At 65.7% G+C, this 18,177-nt stretch overlaps 1 protein-coding gene across 1 annotated transcript; it reads right to left on the minus strand.

Annotated features, from left to right (window-relative positions):
- Positions 1 to 795: 795 nt before the first annotated feature.
- On the minus strand, positions 796 to 17,549 carry SLC6A19 (solute carrier family 6 member 19). The gene is made up of 12 exons (XM_027980192.2): positions 17,315 to 17,549; positions 11,069 to 11,209; positions 9,598 to 9,735; positions 8,558 to 8,739; positions 8,127 to 8,237; positions 7,765 to 7,877; positions 6,144 to 6,272; positions 5,886 to 6,042; positions 4,177 to 4,381; positions 3,841 to 4,000; positions 2,762 to 2,924; positions 796 to 2,618 (listed from the first exon to the last, which is right to left on the minus strand). Exons 1-12 carry the CDS (start codon positions 17,514 to 17,516, stop codon positions 2,415 to 2,417), a joined length of 1,905 nt encoding a protein of 634 aa, XP_027835993.1. The 5' UTR covers positions 17,517 to 17,549; the 3' UTR covers positions 796 to 2,414.
- Positions 17,550 to 18,177: the final 628 nt, after the last annotated feature.

An 18,177-nucleotide genomic window follows, 5' to 3' on the forward strand; every position in this document is an offset into this window, starting at 1 on the left:
GCTCCCTTCCAGCTGGCTCCCGGTGCTCCCTTCCGTCTGGCTCCAGGTGCTCCCATTCCGTCTGGCTCCCAGTGCTCCCCTGCCATCTAGCTCCTGGTGCTCCCTTCCAGCTGGCTCCCAGTGATCCTCTGCAGAGGATGTGCCGATGAGTTCCAGAAGACCACCCCTCTCCTGGCATTCGCCAGCCCCTAGCCCAGGAATCCTTGCCAATGTGAGCCCACTGTGCGCTGTGGTGGGATGGTGACCTGCGTCCCCAAGGGGTTCCCTGGGAGGGTAGCAGGGTGGAGCAACACCAGGCATGGGGAGGGGCATAGCCAGGCTTGGGGGGTGTGTGAGCCCTTCCCTCAGCTCAGGTCCCCTCCTGTCTGGGGGCTGGAGCGGTGACGAACCAACACGGTGGGTTCAGCTGAGACCTCCCCCTGGGGGCTCCCTGGACCCATTCCCCCACTGCCCAGCAGATGCCTCCACCAGGACAGGACCGGGCCCCTTATCCGTAATCTTACTTTCCTCGGACACTCCTCTCTCAGCCGGGCTGCATGGTCCCGCTGAGGAAGGGCGACTCAGATGGACAGGCGTGGGAGAGGGAAGACAGGTGGTGAGGCCCAGCCTCTTCCTGTTCCTGTGCCCCTGCCCAGGGGCCTCACCAGCAGCCCCCACGTGAGGGCACTTCGCCGGGAGCCTGGGGCAATGGTGGGGGCGGGGGCCCTCCATGGACACAGCAGACCTGCAGTCCTGCACCGGCCCCTCAAGGCTGGGGCTCGTCTGTCTCTCATTTAGACAACACTTAGGCCAAGATTATGAAAGACAGTGATTTATTCCGACAGGTACACACGACACCCACAAAACCCAAATTTCTAACACTCTGCAAAACATCAAGTCTGTGAAAGAACCCCTCACCAGAGAAGCAAGGACGGCCCAGCCCCACCCAGGCCACATCTGGGAGTGTCTCCCCTCCGTGTACCCCGGGGGCGGGGGTGGGATAGGCTGTGTCCAAGGGGTCCTGAGCAGTTTTCCCAACAGGGTCAGACAGCTCTGGGAGTACAGGAGGTGGGTCCCAGGATGCTGGCCAGGATTCTCCCACCCACCACTCAGCTCTCTGGTCCTGCCTGGAGAATCCTCGGAAAGTCCAGTTTAACATAAACTTGCAGATTCTTGCGTGGAAAGTGGAGGTGACTGGTTCTTGGAAACAAACACCCAAGTTCACGTGACTTCGGATAAGGTTGGATGTGGCATCCCGTCCCCGTGGGAGGGAGGCGCTGACGCCGGCTTCACTGAGCAGCAGCAGCTGGACAGTCCCCCTGCCCTCACGGTCCCTGACGTCGCTCAGGACGCACAGGCAGTCCTCCACCTCGGTGGCCAAGGCTGAGTTATCCTACAACCCGTCTTTTCAACATCTGGCCAAGTATTCATGCAGTTAATGTCCTCTCAAGGACATACCAAGTGTGAGGGGGCGTCTGCCTCAAGTCACCCAAGCTGAGTTTTGTTTAACTGCTCATCTATTGCTGGCAGCCAGATGCAGGGATTAAGCAGATCAGCCTTCACGACACCCGGGTGCGGCCAAGACTCTGTCGGACGGGTGGGGCCCCACCGCGCTGGCCAAGTTCTGTCAAGCTCACTGGCCTCTTCTGGACGGGCCTGAGAAGGCTGCTCCTGGTCACGGGGTGAAAGCCCCGACCTCAGCGCAAGAATCCCAAGGTCGGAGGGGACCTCGAGAGGAAACGGCAGAGGCACCAAGACTGGGTCCCAGGGGCGGAGATGAGTGGGACGTGCGCAGCAGGCCCCACCCCCGTGGCGGCTGACTCTCTGGGAGTGGGGTGAAGGAGGACCGCCCGTCAGCTCCCCAGGCCCTACTGGCAGCCGTGTGTGCTGCAAGGCAACAAGCGTGTGTGCAAGCAAAGCCACAGGCATGCACGCACACACGTGTACACACACCGCTGTGCACACACACACACATAAGCATGAGCACACACGCACAATACATATGCATGCACGCCGGAACACACACGTGCAAATATACTCACAGGCTGGCTCTTGTATATGCCTGCCCACACATGTGCTTACATGCACACACACACCCATGTGCGCACACACGTGTGTAACCACACCAGGAGGATGTCCCTTGTTATGCACACATGCTTACCCACACCCACACGTGTACACACACTTGCACACGTGTGTGCACGCACACATGCACACACGCATGCAGGGACATGCCCACACACGGCAGACACTCTCACACTTGCACGTGCGTGGTGCACACATGCACACGGGCACACTCACATGAGCAACACCTCCCCCCACGTGTGCACGCTCCCACACATGCACCCTCACGTAATACACACACGTGCCCACCCATGCAGCCTACTTTCTCCTCGGACACCATCCCCCCCCCCCCCCCCCGCGGGCTGGGCTGCCTAGGACCACAGGCCACCATTCACTGAGGCGGCGGACGGCGAGCTGACGAGCGCCCGCTGGTCCCCTGGCCTCTGGAAGTGGTTCCTGATGAGCTTGTAGATGGCGAAGCCAGGGATGACCAGGCAGGGGACCCCAGCAACAAGGACCACCACGGCGTACACCCAGCCTGGGTACTTGATTTCCTTGGATTTGGGAAATTCCTCCTGGAGAGAGAGTGGCCTCGGGTGAGCAAACCAGGCAGCCGTGGTCTCACTCGGGGCAGCGTGCCCGCCCCTCGTGATTCGCCCCTGCCTCTGAGGGAGGGGAGCCTGCCCCCACCCTCCCACCCTGGAGGCCCAGGACTCACATAGGCTGGGTCCCAGATGTTGTACGTCAGCTCCTCCCTGACCTCGATCACGAAGAAGAACAGGAAGATGGCCAGCATCAGCAGGGGGCTCACCACTCGCCACGTGACCTGCCAGAAGATGTTGGGCTTGTGGCCGATCATGAACTCGATGTCCCTGTTGAACCTGGAATCAGAGGCCGAGGGGCCATTAGTCCCCAGAAGGCAGAGGGCGGCAGCGTCTCCACTCCTGGGGAGACGGACTCTTCCCTGCGATGCTGCACTCTGACCTCTCACGTCCTCCTTGGCAGACACGCCTTCTCCAGGAATCCCCGCCATCCCGCGGGGCTACTGCCAGGCTAGATGTGTGGACTCTCGTCAGAGGCAGTGTCCTCCTCGGCCCCAGGCTGACACTGATGTGCAGGGCAGATCAGAGCTGCTGGGGACGGAGGAGGGGGGCTGTCCAGCTCCCTGCCTCAGTCTCCTCGTCAGGGCAGCGGCTCTGACCCCGGGCAGCCTCACCAGCACTCTTGGCGGTGCAGCGCTGGGGGTCTTAACAGGGCCCCCTGCATGGGCTTCCGCATTTGATCTTGATTGATTTCACCAGATCGTTTACGGAGCGGTGGTGAGTCCAGCTCCTACTAAGAACACTGTGCCGATCTGTGATGCCCTGAATGACTGGCCAAGGGGCGGCTGACCCTGCCACACTTGTCTGCCTGTCTTTGCCTGAGCTGCTGTCTGGCAGAGGAGCCCTGCTCAGACCCCTGGGGGCAGGCCCGGCACTGCAGGACACCAGCTCCCCCGCTCCTCCAGGCAGGGTCCTGGGGAAGCCCCATCCACCCACAGCAAACGCCTGTGCACCGTCCTGCCTCCTCCCATTCGCCCTGAAACTGGGCTGCCCCCTGCTGCTGCTGCCAGCGCCCTTCCCGAGGCCTGGGGGCATCTGGACGCTGCAGAGGGCGGGGCCCGCACCCCCCTGCGAGCTCCACGGCCTCTCCGTTGCCCTCCAGGCTCAGGCCACCCCCACCCCACGCCGGACAGAAGAGACAGCTGCGCGGCCCTGGGCACCCCCTACCGCGGGGCTTCCCGCCCCCGGCCCCTACCTGTCCACGCCGTACACATAGACCACCGAGAACATCTCGAAGAAGGCGATGACGAGCAGGGGGATGGAGCCCGCGTAGCTGTCCAGGAGCGACAGCCAGTACTGGCCGGAGTTCAGTGTGAAAATGAAGGCGATGAGGTACGTGCCCAGGCAGATGAGGCCTGTGGCAGCAGAGAGCGGGGCGGCGTCACGGGCGTCTGCCCCACGCCTGCCGCAGCCTCCTTCTGGCCGCGGCGCCACGGCCCCGCCCACAGTCTCACGGGCCCCGCCCACAGTCTCACGGGCCCCGCCCACACCACCCGCAGACCCCGCCCACAAGCCCACAGGCCCCGCCCACCTGTAAGCAGCTCCTTGGGCCACTTCTTGGGGATGATGTTGAGGTCCTGCAGGGGCACGACCACACCCTCCATGTTGCCGAACATGGACGACAGGCCCAGGCAGAAGAGCATGATGAAGAAGAGGACGGACCAGAGGGGCGCCACCGGCATCTTGGTGATGGCCTCGGTGAAGACGATGAAGGCCAGCCCGGTGCCCTCCACGCCCTGTAGGGTGGCAGGCGTGTCAGCCAGGGCCGTCCGAGGTGCCCACTGGCCGGTCTGGCCCTGACCCTGGACGGCTCTGCACCCGCCCAGCCGGCACCCACGCAGTCGTGGCTGACGCGGGCCATTCTGTGGCGTGACTGCAGCTCTTGGCGTTTAGCTCCAGGTGTATTTAAAAGGCTGAACTGGTTACATCGCTGCGAAGTTGACCACATTGTCCAGCGGTGGCCGGGGCCCCGTGCAGCCCAGACAGAAACACTGGGCAGATGGGCGTGGACCGCCATCCGGTTGCCGGTGGATGCCCCCACCCCGCCCACAGCCGAGGCCATCACACAAACTGACTTCAGCGGGCCCGAGCGAGACCCTGAAACAGACCCCTGGATGTGCGCCCACCCGTGCTCAGAGCAGCCCGTGGGGCAGGCAGCGCCATGAACGCGCTTGTGGGTGTGTAAGGACGGCACTCTGCATGGAGCAGCCCACGCAGGTGAGTGAGGCCTCGGGCACTGGGCCCCTTTCTCGAGGCTCAGGGTTCCCGGGGGTTGAACCTCCGCAGAGAGCCCTGAGCTCGGAGGGGCTGAATGAGGAGCCAGTGGATCCGGCGGGATCCCCCAGGGCCCATGGCCCTGTGACAGCATCTGCACGCATTCCTGGGACACAAGGACTCCGAGGGCCATGGGGAGGTTGCAGGGGGTCGTCGCAGCGCCGTGGGGCCGACATCACAGAGGAGCAGTCCGGGAGGCCTGACACCCTTGTACCCGTGGGAGAGCAGAAGCCCGTCAGCACTGCCCAGGGCTGGGGGTGGGCGTTTCCAGCTGACGGAAGACTACCAGGGATGCAGGAGGCATAAACCGACTAACCCCCCACAAACTGAGCTTCCAGGCGAGAGCTGGCACCTTGAGACGGTCGCTTTTTAAAAGGAAGGGGGATTGAGACGCGCGGTCCCTGTGACGTTCCCCAGGGAGAGCCGAGTGGGGAGGACCCTCTGCTGCGGCCACTCCTGGAAGGATGTGCTGTCCCTGGAGAAGCAGTGCCAGGCCCTCAAAAATGCTCAACACGCCCCCGAAATGGTGTGTGGCTCCCAATGAGAGAGCTGCAAAGCTAAGATCAGTAGATGCGGCCCACGAGCAATCACGGCAGATGTCGCTCGGCCTGGGGGCTGGCACTCGAGCTGGTGTGTGTCAGGGAGGGACTCCTGGGAGCCTGACGGCCACCAGTGACTTCAGAAGGACAGTGACGATGACTCTGACCTTTGTGTAGGAGAAATTACAGTAAAAACGGACCATGGGGTGTTTCTGTGTGTTTGACGTGAGGCCACGGGAGAGGTCAGGCCCACAGAAGGCGCCTCATGGCCTCACATGTGGGGCTCACGGCCCAGGAGATGCTGGTGCCCTAGGGCAGTGCCTGGACCCCGCGGGGCAGGATAGCCAGGGTGGGCAGCCGTGTGGCCGAACTGGACTCCCAGGGGAGGCGCGGTGTCCCCGCGAGGTGCCCGCTGCCCTGGCCCAACCTGCGAGAGGAAGGTGTCCATGTCGCAGGCCTGGAACCGGAGCTCGGCGTAGGCCGCGGGGTCGGAGGCGTTGCACCGCTGCTGCATCTCAGCGAAGTTCTCCTGCGTCACGGTGCCTTCGGGCAGGTCGAACCCGTTGATAAGCGTCAGGATGTTCCTGGAAAAAGAGCGAGGCTGACACCCATCCAGGGGGGCTCCTGGGAGGCGGAGGCGGGGACGAGGCCGCTGCGGCTGCCGGGGCGCCCGCGGGCCACTCACGCGCTGAAGCAGTCGTCGTAGCGCTCGGTGGCGCGGAAGCCGATGATGGAGTAGACCACGGTGGCCGCGTACACGGACGTGAAGCCGTTGATCACAGACACGATGACCGAGTCCATCTCGCAGTTGTTGCTGTGGACGGAAGCGGCGTCGATGAGCACAGCCCAGGGGGTGCAGTGTCCACACAGCCAGCCCACGTTGGCACAGGAGGTCAGAGCTGCGTCTTGTGCCAGCCGGACAGGCTGAGCCACCACTGGGCAGGGAGGGGGGAGGGCTCGCCGAGCACCAGGTGACGGCCCCCACGCCCGCTGCAGCCTGCAGGCCCCTCGGTGCCCCCATGCCCTGGGGACCCTGGAGCTGGGGCTGAAGACCCTGGTGTTCAGGTCCCTGCTCGGCCAGCGTCTGCTCTGGGCTCAGGAGGTGGCTCATCAGCCCTACTCGCGCAGGATGGCCTGGATCTTCCAACCACCAGCCACAGAGGCCGCGAAGAGGTGGCCTGGGCCGGGTGCCCCCACCCCAGGCCTGGACGCCTCCCTCCCTTTCCTTACCCCCTCCCTGCCCCTACAAATGCTGGCCCCCAGCCCACCCCAGGCCTTCATGGCTGAGGACACCCCATCTCCACCTTGACACCTAAAGCCTCCCTCAGCTCGGTGCATGACCCCTGACCTCCCACCCGCCTTCCAGGCGCCTCTGTCAAGAACTCCCTGGGAAACGCAAATCAGACCCCAGTGAGGGCCAACACAGGGGGACACAGGTTCGATCCCTGGTCTGGGAAGATCCTGCGGGCTGCAGAGCAACCAAGCCTGTGGGCCACAAGAGAAGACACCGTTCGCTGCAGCTGGAGAACGTGAGCGTGAGGTCGCTCAGTCGTGTCCGGCTGTTTGCGACCCCGTGGCCTGTAGCCTACCAGGCTCCTCTGTCCGTGGGATTTTCCAGGCAATAGTCCTGGAGTGGATTGCCATTTCCTTCTCCAAGGAATCTTCCCACCCAGGGATTGAACCCGAGTCTCCCACATCGTAGACAGACGCTTTACCATCTGCAATCTCAGCCAAAAGGCCGTAACTGGAGAAAGCCGACACAAAGCAAGGAAGACCCAGGGCAGGCAAAAAAAAAAAAAAAAGCTACTAAAAAACAAACACGAAGCTCAGTGAGCTGCCACACCCTCCCCTGTGGCCGGAACCCAAACGTCTGAGAGTGACAGGCGTGGGCGAGGGCGGGGAGGACCCGGCACTCCCACACACCCTACAGGGGCTGCAGCGGGGAAGCGGCTCCTCAGACGGTTAGACCTGCAGCCGCCACGAGGCCCAAGCCCCCCCCGCCTCAGGGCACGCGCGCGGGGGCACAGACATGCTCACGGAGCTGGAGCACAGACGTCTCAGCAGCCAGAGAGCCGGCACGGCCCAGCGAGGCCCGTCTGCAGGCCAAGGACAAGCTGGCCTCGGGAGAGAGACGGACACGCAGGCCAAGGCACGGGGCAGCGGGGGCCGGCTGCAGCCGCTCCCCACAGCTCCTGAGAACGCCTTCAGCTGGGAGCCGCCCGCCTGCCTCTAGCCCCACCGCCCAGGTGCGCCCGGCGCCTGGAGGAGCAGCCCCCGCCCCCGGGGCCCGCGCCCGGCGCACTCACTGCACAGGGTTGTAGCTGGAGAAGGAGATGAGGCCCCCGAAGGCCAGGGAGAAGGAGTAGAACACTTGGGCCCCCGCGTCCAGCCAGGCGGCTGGCTTGGCCAGCTCCGCGACCTGCACAGACAGAGGCCCTCAGCCGCGCGGCACGGCGTGGGGGGCACAGGCGGGGCGCCAAGGGCGGGACAGGAGCCGGGGGGCCGGGGCAGCTGAGGCCGCCTAGCAGAGGCCGGAGGGAAAATGACCCTAAGGCCCTCTGCCCTGAGCCACACGCGGGCTGGCACGCACTGCCCTCACAGGCCCGGCCGGTGTCCAGGGACCAGCAGGGACTCGGAGCCCAGGGGTGGGCGGGCAGCCTAGACTCACGTTGGGCGTGAAGAGGAAGACGATGCCGCTGGTGGCTCCCTTCAGCGTCAGGCCCCGGATGAGAAAGATGGTCAGGACGACGTAGGGCAGCGTGGACGTGATGTACACGGCCTGGGGGAGGCGGCAGCTGTGGGCTGGGGGCCCACCGCGAGGAGGAGGGCTGAGCCCGGGGCCGTGCCCCTCCTCCCGCACCCTGGGCCCCACCGCCCCCTCTGGCCTCCGTGCCCTCTCGTGACCACGGTCACCGTTCAGCTCCCGCCACCCAGACGGGCGCCGCAGTCGCCCCCGCCTGCAGCTTCTGAAGCGTGTGTTTGGGACTGTCTGGTCCAGCACTGAGTCTGGGGCGCTGCCCAGACAGGTGGCGGGCAGGGCCGGACCCTCAGAGCTGCTAAAGGGCCCCCCGGTCCCCTGGAGCGCCCACAGCCCCGCACCTTCCCGGTGGTCTCGATGCCCCGGATGGTGCAGACGTAGAGCACGCTCCAGGCGCACGTCAGGGCCAGCAGGATCCACCACTGCACGGAGCCCGAGTCGTCGATGGAGGTGGAGATGTTGAGGGTCTCGCGGTACCAGAAGTAGTCCACGGGGGAGCTGCGGGCACACTCCTCCACGTAACCTGGCACAGCACCACAACAGTGAGGGCCACGGAGAGCGTGGGCCCAGGACGCTGACAGGCGCCAGGACGCACTGCACACGCGCTCACGTGTGGGCACACCCACAGGGACACGTGCGGCAGACAGCGTCGCAATGTACCTACACGTGTGTGCACGCCCACACCCACAGGGACACGTGCGGCAGACAGCGTCGCAATGTACTTACACGTGTGTGCACGCCCACACTCAGCAGACAGCATGCACCACACACACGTGTGTGCACGCCCACAGAGACACGCCCTGCAGCGTGCACAACACGCCTGTACATGTGCGCACACACAGGCACACGTCCGTGAACGTGTGTGCACATGAACATGCTTGCAGACACACGTAAGCACGCACACACCAAACAGACTTGCACGTACATTCACTGCAGACCGGTGCACACGCTCGTGCACACAGGGAGCGTGTGCGCCGGGCTCTCACCACCCAGGCGGGCACAGACCCAGAGCTTAGCTGGGAGTCAGTGCCCTGGCGACGGCGCTCAGTCGTTCAGGAGGTCACCAGTTTTTGGGGGGGTCTCACGCCAGAGCCCACACTGGGGGGCTCTGTTCAGCCTAGCATCCCAGGGCTCTGGTTGCCCCCCTGGGCTCAGGGACCCCAGTGAGACCCTGCCAAGGCGGGAGCGGTCTGATCCTGGCAGACCCTCCCACCCCACCCTGCCCACACCCCCTGCAGGGCCCTGGGTGCAGCAGGGAGGCCATGCCCCTTTCTAGGCTCGTGTTTTTGCTAAACTTGGGTGACAACCATGTGGATGTTAGAGATTCAGGGGTTGCTGCTCACGGGCCAGCTCCGCCCGCACCAGCCCGCCGAGGGCTCACCTGTCTGGTTGGCATTGAGCGGGCACTGGCTCCAAGGCAGGGGTTCCTGGAAGGAGTTGAAGAAGTACCACATGACCCAGGCGATGATGGTGTTGTAGTAGAGGCCCACCATGAAGGACACGAACATGGACGCGATGCCTGGGGGGAGAGAGGACGCCAGTACAGGGGCAGGGGTCACTGCTGGGGCGGGGGTCACTGCTGGGGCTGGGGTCACTGCTGAAGTGGGGTTCAATGCTAGGGTGAGGGCAATGCTGGAGTGGAGGGTCACTGCTAGAGGCAGAGGTCACTTCTAGGATGGGGGTCACTGTTGAGGCGGGGGGTCACTGCTGGGCTGGGGGTCACTGCTGAAGTGGGGTTCACTGCTAGGGTGAGGGCAATGCTGGAGTGGGGGTCACTGTTGGAGGTGGGGGGTCACTTCTAGGATGGGGGTCACTGCTGGGCTGGGGGTCACTGCTGGGCTGGGGGTCACTGCTGAAGTGGGGTTCACTGCTAGGGTGAGGGCAATGCTGGAGTGGGGGTCACTGTTGAGGCAGGGGGTCACTTCTAGGATGGGGGTCACTGCTGGGGTGGGGGTCACTGCTGAAGTGGGGTTCACTGCTAGGGTGAGGGCAATGCTGGAGTGGAGGTCACTGCTAGAGGCAGAGGTCACTTCTAGGATGGGGGTCACTGTTGAGGCGGGGGGTCACTTCTAGGATGGGGGGTCACTGTTGAGGCAGGGGGTCACTGCTGGGCTGGGGGTCACTGCTGAAGTGGGGTTCACTGCTAGGGTGAGGGCAATGCTGGAGTGGGGGTCACTGTTGAGGCGGGGGGTCACTTCTAGGATGGGGGGTCACTGCTGGGCTGGGGGTCACTGCTGGGGTGGGGGTCACTGCTGAAGTGGGGTTCACTGCTAGGATGAGGGCAATGCTGCAGTGGAGGTCACTGCTAGAGGCAGAGGTCACTTCTAGGATGGGGCTCACTGCTGGGTAGGGCACCATGGCTGGGATGGGGGCTTTGCTGGAGTATGAGGGTGCCGGGGTGGGGAAAACAGCTAGGCTGTGCAGTCACTGCTGGGGTAGGGGATCACTGCTGGGATGGGGGTGCTGGTCGCTGGAAGGGGGTCACTGTGGAATGAAGGGTCAGTGCTGGAGTGAAGGCAATCTCTGGGGGGCCCTCCTGGCCCACTGAGTGTGAGTGAACACAAGAGTCCCGAACCTCAGGAAGGCGCCCTCCTAGTCCCTGCTCTGGGCAGGAAGTGGGGGGCTCTGCTCTCCTCCTGTAACTGCCCTGCTGGGCCCTGTGTTCCCCGGGGACCCAGGACAGCCTCTCCAGCCCACACCTCCCCCCCAAGAGAGTCTACGGAATGGGTGGGAACAGCCTCCGGGTGGGAGTTGCGGAGCCCGGGGCCGCGTCCTCCCTGAAAGGCAAAGGGAAGAGGGGGCAGCGTGTGCTGCCAGCCCGGACCCCAGGCTGAGCCTGGGCACGGACGCACCTAAGCCCTTGAGGGCCGGGTGGATGGCGCTCCAGACGCCCACGCTGCCCTTGCGCAGCCGCTGCCCGATGGCAAACTCCAGGTACAGCAGCGGGATCCCCTCCAGGACCAGCAGGATGAGGAACGGAATCATGAATGCTCCTGCGGGCGCGCGGGGGCGTGGTCAGGGCGGCCACGTGACCGAGGACACCGCCCTTGACCACGCCCTTCACGGTCATCGAGTTGTTTGTGCGGGGCCTTGCGCCTTCTCCTCGAGGTGGCCGGCTCATCCGCGGTCCGCACAGGACGCTGCCTGCCCCCCAGTCCCTGGAGCGCTAGGACGGCGTCTGTGTGTGGGAGGAGGCCAGGGAGGGGCACGCGCCGGGTGATGAGCCCCGTGGGGGTGTGGACCCTGGCATCCTCACTCGAAGGTGAGGAAGGGGTAAAGGCCAGGAGCTCAGAAGCCGGCCCAGACCCCGTGCAGAAAGGGGTCTGCATCTGAGCCCTGGGGACCCTGCTCTGGGCCAGGGAGCAGCCGGACCTGGGGTCTGTGTCTGCCCTCGCTGATGGGTCCCAGGGCCTGGCCCGGCCCCGAGCAGGGGCCCCGTGAACACCTGCCTTCATGGTGCACGTGGGCCCACCATCCCAGACCCCCGAAGGGGTGAGCCCCCTCCTGCTGCTCCATCCTCCGCCCCGGCCGGTGGTTTTACCAGCCGCCCGGGCTCCTCCCCCTGACCTGGGCTCTGGGGGAACCAAGGGGGAGGCAGCCTGTTCAGTGCACCCGGCCTGGCCCGGTGCTGAGCCGGGTGCAGTCCTGCCGCCGTTACCAAAGGTCGCCAGCTCTAGTCTGCAGGCAGCTCGGGAGCTGAAACTGGCCGAAAAGGATTGGAAACACTTGCTTCAGGGCTTAAGAGTGGATTCAGGTCCAGTCTGAGAGGGCCTCGTGGTCGGGTTCCCTGGTTACCGGGACCGCCAGCACTGGCCTGGGACGCCCACCCTGAGGTCCCCCTCTCTGTTCTGGGGTCCCACATGGCCCGCCACGGGCTAAGGTCACCCTCTCTGTCCCGGGGTCCAGTGCAGCTTGCCAAGGAGTGAGGTCCCCCGCTCTGTCCCGGGGTCTGGCATGGCCTGCTGCAGGCTGGGGTCCCCCCTCTGTCCTGGGGTCCCGTGTGGCCTGCCACAGTCTGAGGTCCCCCCTCTGTCCCGGGGTCCCGCGTGGCCTGCCAAGGAGTGAGGTCCCCCCGCTCTGTCCCGGGCTCCCGCGTGGCCTGCCGTGGGCTGAGGTCCCCCCTCTGTCCCGGGGTCCGGCGCAGCCTGCTGAGGAGTGAGGTTCCCCCCTCTGTCCCGGGGTCCCGTGTGGCCTACCACAGGCTGAGGTCACCCTCACCCCCTCTGTCCTGGAGTCCCATGTGGCCTGCCGAGGAGTGAGGTCCCCCCTCTGTCCCGGGGTCCCATGTGGCCTGCCGAGGAGTGAGGTCCCCCCTCTGTCCTGGGGTCTGGTGTGGCCTGCCACAGGCTGAGGTCTCCCCTCACCCCAGTTCGTGCAGCCCCGTCTCCCTGCCCTCCTCTGCGCACCTCCCCTCGTCCTCCCCGCCCCACCTCCACCTCCCGACACACGCGTTCTCCGCGCCCCCTCAAGCGGCTTAGCCCCTTCCCTTCCCTTGTGCCTGCTTCTCCCCCGGATGCCTGCAGGGCTGCAGCCTTCCCACACTGGCCTCCTGGGCAGTGTGGGTGTCAGACCTGAGCTCGAGGCCCCCGCTGGCGGGGCACTGCGTATACGTGTGTGTGCATGTGTGTGCCTCGGTGTGTACGTGCGTGTGCCGTCCGCACACGTGTGTGTCCATGTGTATGTGAATGAGTGTGTATGTGAGCACGTGGGTGCCTCCACATGTATCCAGGACACTTGGTGTAACTGTGACACGCGTGTACGAGTATGCACGCATGTCCTTGTGTATGTGTGGCGTGCATGGATGTGCACGTGTAAGAGTGAGTGTGTGTGTAGGTGTGTTGAGTGTGTCCATGTGTACTGTTGTGCCTGAGCATGCGTGTGCGTGTGTGTGTGGAAGGGGACCTGGAGCACATGGTCGGGGGCTCCCAGCCTCTGCGCCCGGCTCCCCGCTTGCCTCCTGGGCTAATCCCTCGGCCTTTTCTCTCTCTCCTCCTCCACCTGCCTCCCGGGTGCCCTCTCGCTGAGGGCCCAGGCCCCAGGGCCGGCGGCACTTTCTCCCACCCGTGGACCACCCTCGGTCCCCATGCCAGGAAGCTGCAGGGCCACTGGGCGCATGCCTGGCCCCGACCTGGGGCTCCGGGCGTAAGCTTCTTCCAATGGCCACATGCCTGGCCCCGACCTGGGGCTCCGGGCGTAAGCTTCTTCCAATGGCCGCATGCCTGGCCCCAACCTGGGGCTCCGGGCGTAAGCTTCTTCCACGGCTGGTGCTGTGTGGAGCGGGGGGTGGTGTGCCGAGGGTCAGGGGGTGAGGGTGTGGGCTGGGACGCAAGGAAATGCACCAGGAAGGGGCCCCCCCAGGCTGGACCCCTCAACAGAGGAGAGCCAGCAGCCTGGGGTCTGGGGCTCGGCCAGCTGCGGGCTCAGCGCCCATCCATCTGTGGAGGTAAAGGTGAAGTAACACTTGCCTCTCTGAGGTTCTCAGGAGCTGGATTTGAAAACCTGTGGGGCAAAACCACCAGGAAGAAAACAAGCTCCCCATCCCATCCCTTCCTCTCATGATGCCACTTTTACCCCTGGACTCCCTGCCCTTCCACTACCTTTGGGAAACTCCTATCCATCCTTGAAAACCCCACTCAGACAGCCTCTCCTCCAGGAAGCCTCCCCTGCTCCCCGTGGTCCTGGCACCTACACCAGCCCCCCAGCCACCCCCACAAGCTCCTCCAGGACCGGAGGCTCTCAGCTTCTACAGAGGCGGGGAGGGTGGGGCCAGGGCACACCCACCACAGCCCCCAGAGGTGGCAGGGCCCAGTGAGCCCTCCATCTCCACATGGTGGGGCCCGCCTGGCGGGCACCCCCGGCCCTGGCAGCACTGACTGGAGGCCCCTTGCGCTCCTCAGGGATGGGCGGCTCTTGGCTCCCTTTGTGGGTTGGGTCTTCTGTCTGTGAACTGACCCCTCTGCTTCGGGGCTGGGAATGGGGGTGTCAAACAGAGGGGCAGGGTGGCCTGCAGGTCTTAGGAAGCAGGAAAGACACAGAGTGCCCAGCACCCGGCGGTTCCAAAGGTCCCGGGAGACAAGAGTGGAGGCCGTCAGCCCCGAGGACGGACGCGCATGCAGAGAGACGCGGGGGTGGGAGAGTGGACACGCCCCGCAGGGAGCAGGGGTTCCAGGGACTCAGGAAGCGAGGTGGGGGAGGGGAGCGGGGCGAGGGCCTCGAGAACCCCCGGGCGCAGGTCAAGCCCACAGGGCGCAGGGTCAGGTGGGGCACCTCTCTGCCTCGGGGTCTCCCAGGAGTGCCCGGCTTTTGTGACCACAGACCCTCAGCCGCTTCCAGGAGGGAAGCCCAGTGGAAACGGAGGCTGCTGCCGCCCCTCCCCCTGCCCCGCAGCATCCAGAGCGGACAGGAGCCAAGGGGGCCTTGCTCCCATGGGCAGGCTCCCGCGGACACTGCCCGCTTCCCCAGACACCCTGGAGGGCGGCGGGTCCCTCTTCCACTTCCCCAAAGCGCAGGGGAGGACCGCCGCCTGCCCTCGCCCGTGGCCTCCCCGGCACCCCTGCCCCACTGCCCTTGGTCAGGACTCAGGGCTGCTAGGCTGTGGAGCCAGCCCTGGGGGGCGGGGGGCAAAGCTGCGTGGCAGGTCTTGCCTCCCCCGGTTCTCCCTGCTAGCTGCTGGGGCCCGGTCCTTGCAGGTCTGTGGGGGCCCAGCCGGCCTCCAGGTGACAGGCACCAGGTTCCCCCGCACCAGGGGACTCCAGAGCCTGTGGCGCTGCTCTGAGGGCATGGAGGTGGAGAGGAGGCCTGAGCCTGGCCCAGCGTCTGGTGCTTCCGAGGGCCCTGCTCGGCGGGGTCCCCAGGGTGGCGCCCAGCCTGTGTGCACCTGCAGGCTCGATGGATGGTCAGAGGGGCGCCACGCTAGGGAGGACAGAGCCGGGCGGGGAGTGGAGGCGCCCCTGGGTGGCACCCCTCCTGGCGCTCGGGAGGGCACGGTGGGGCTCAGGGGACGGAGAGCTGAGCCAGCAGCTGGCCTGCAGACCCCAGCTTTGTGGTCAGAAGGGCAGACCACAGTATGCACAGTGTCCGCCTGCTGACTGGACTCACAAGCGAGCATGCAGACCCCAGCACGGCGGCCCGACGGGGCGCTCACCCAGGGACACGGGAAGGAAGGCGCGTGCAGGCCTGGAGCGGGGCCCAGCGAGGGGCACAGAGGACAAGGAGGACATCCCTGGTCCGCGGGGGGCTGGGTGCGGGAGCCGAGGGAGGCAGCAGCCGGCCCCCCTCAAACCCAAGCGAGCTGAGACCTACCCTCTGTCCTGCCCCCAGGCCCATCCACGTCCGCCTCCGCCTCCGGGAGCAAACCTGCCTTTAGGGGCCAGCTCCTTCAGCCTCACAGGCCCCGCTGCCCGCCCGGTGCAGACCCTTGGGGAGCGCAGATGCCAGTGGAGCGTGGGAGGGCGGCCGGCCTGCGGGCGGCAGGCGGCGGGCACAGCGCTTGCTCACCGGGTTCCCACCCCATAGTCGGGGTCACGCAACGCTCACACAGCTGCTCACAGCTACACTCACAGCAAACGCCACAAACGCCGCTGACGGTCAAGCCTAAACTGTGGGTCTTCACTGTGGCTCTCTCTCCTTTTCTGTGTAGACTTTCCCCCCCCATAATATAAAGTTAAAAATAAAGCAAAAGATCATTTACTTTTTGAATTACCCAAAACTCCTGGAAATAATTGGAGACTAACTAAGCGTTTGCCAAATCAGAATGGATGGGCAGGTGTGGGAGGCCCCCTAGGACTCTTGCTGGCGGGTTCCTCAAGCCACACAGCTGCTCCCCGCTCCACGGCCGGGGCTTCGGGAATGGGAGTGTCACCCTGACGAGTCAGCAGCCACCCCCACCTTGGCCTCAGGGATGGTCTCCTGGGCGTGGAGGGTGGGCCACTGGGCTCCCAGCCCACAAGGTGGCCCAGAGGACAGTGGACGGGCCTCCTGAGGGATGGCGGTGAGGGGGCGGGGTCCTGACCCACGGCGGGGCTGTGGTGTCCCCCTCCCCCAAGTTTGGGGGCAGTATCCAGCCAGCAGCGTCCTCCCAGCTGCCCCCGGGCTCCCAGTCAGGGTGCACCCGGCCTCCTGGGGGTCTGAGCTCGTGGTGTCTGCTCCGGTCAACCCTGGGAAGACCCCTAAGCTGCTTCTAGCATGTTCCCCCCGGGAGTCCCTCCCCAGCCCTGGGGTCAAGCCCCCTCTTCTCAGGGGCCAGCGATGGGCCTTCACCCACCAGCGGGGTCAACCCGGAGCGGCTGCCAAGTCCCATGAGCAGGGGAGCAGGCAGGCCCTCCTCCTGGTGCACGAGGCAGGGGCCCTTCCCCAGGACAGCCCCCGGGGAGTTGTGACAGCAAGTTGCCGAGGAAGGGCCAGCAGCCTCCCTGAGGGCCCCCTGGGCACAGGCTGTGACTCAGGCTGGGGCCCCGACCTCCTGGGCTCGGCGGGCCCCAGCCCCAGAGGTGACAGCCTCAGCCCAGGAAGCGCCAGCTAGCCCAGAGGTTCCGATGACACACCCTCCCTGCCAGGCGGCTGAGCCCTTGGCGATTCAGGGGGGCCGCCAAGGGTACCCAGGACAGCCCCTTCCACCTGCTTCTCTGGAGGACACACGCGTCACAGAGCCACAGGGGGCCCGCAGTTTCTCCATATGAGAACTGACTTGTGCTGCCCAAGGCAGGGGTCAAGAGACCCCAGAGCCAGGAGCATCCCCAGGCCTCCTCCCTGCGTCCAGCTCCCTGGGCCGGCATGGGGCCATAGGGGGCCATGGTGTGACCGCCGTCCCTGCAGCCCCCACACACCCGGAAGGTAGGTGGAGGGACGGGGCCATGGGGACCCAGGTCCAGAGCCTGCCCGGGTCAGAGCAGGTCTGGGGTCAAGGCAGGGCTCCTGGGTCCTGGAGGGCCTGGCCTACCCCACCCCACAAGACCCGGGACGCACGGGGCCCGGGGACCGGGGCCCAGGAGGCCACAGAGGATGTCCCTGCCGGCCAGTGCTCTGGGCGGGGCGCCCAGCCCCAGGTGGGCCGCGGCCGCGGGGTCGTCCTGCCCGCCCGCCGCCCGCCGCCCGCCTACCTCCGCCGTGGCTCTGGCACAGGTAGGGGAAGCGCCACACGTTGCCCAGGCCCACGCAGAAGCCCACACAGGTCAGCATGTACTGGGCCTTGTTGTCCCACTTGGGCCGCGAGCTGCTCTCCTCCTGCTCGATGCGCTCCAGCTCGCCCAGCGACGGGATCCGGGCCTCCAGGCCAGGGTTGGGCAGCGCCAGCCTCACCATGGTGGTCCGGGCGGGTCCGCGAGCTCAGCGAGTGGCCACCGGCCAGAGCCCCGGGGCTTTATAGGAAACCTTTGGCACCTCACCCCAGCACCTGGGCTGAAAGGAAGCGTCAGCAGATCCCAAGGGCGAGGCCGCCAGACTGTTAATGCCTTATCTGCAGAGGCGCCTGGACCCTCCACCGGCGGGGCGGCCGTCAGCTCCGCCCCTGTGCAAACGGGACCCATCGGCTCAGGTGAGCCTGGCTCCCACCGCTCCCTGCCCGCACCAAGCACTCGGGGGGCAGAGACACCCGACAGTAAGATGCTGCCTGACTCTGCAGGACGCCGGAGCCTGCCCACCACACCTCCCCGCATGGCGTGCACACCGGATGCTCCGGGGCAGAGGCCCCCGATGGTCAAGGGGCAGACGCTGCCTGGCCCCTCTGGGCTCTGAGCCGCTCCTCAGGGAGCGTGGCTTCAGCTGGGGGTCCTCCAGGAGGGGCCCTCGTCCCTGTGGGGTCCCCCCCGGGGGCTCAGAGCCATCGCCCTGACGTCTCCCGTCCCCCATCCTCCAGGAGTTGGGGCTTCTGTCCCTTCACTAGGAGCCTGAGCTGGGCACTGGATCAGGCCGGGAGGCTCGGGGGCCATCTGTGCGTCCAGAGAGCTGGGTGACCCTCTCGGGT

Source organism: Ovis aries, chromosome 16 (assembly GCF_016772045.2).
Source record: "Ovis aries strain OAR_USU_Benz2616 breed Rambouillet chromosome 16, ARS-UI_Ramb_v3.0, whole genome shotgun sequence".
Lineage (NCBI taxonomy): Eukaryota > Metazoa > Chordata > Mammalia > Artiodactyla > Bovidae > Ovis > Ovis aries.

Excerpts from the sequence above, each read along its gene's own strand:
- SLC6A19 (XM_027980192.2), bottom strand. The coding sequence starts at position 17,516 with ATGGTGAGGCTGGCGCTGCCCAACCCTGGCCTGGAGGCCCGGATCCCG. Across the intron at positions 8,238-8,557 it reads GCATCGAGACCACCGGGAAG|GCCGTGTACATCACGTCCAC; the intron begins GTGCGGGGCTGT and ends CGCCTCCCCCAG. Across the intron at positions 7,878-8,126 it reads TCTTCCTCTTCACGCCCAAC|GTCGCGGAGCTGGCCAAGCC; the intron begins GTGAGTCTAGGC and ends CTGTCTGTGCAG.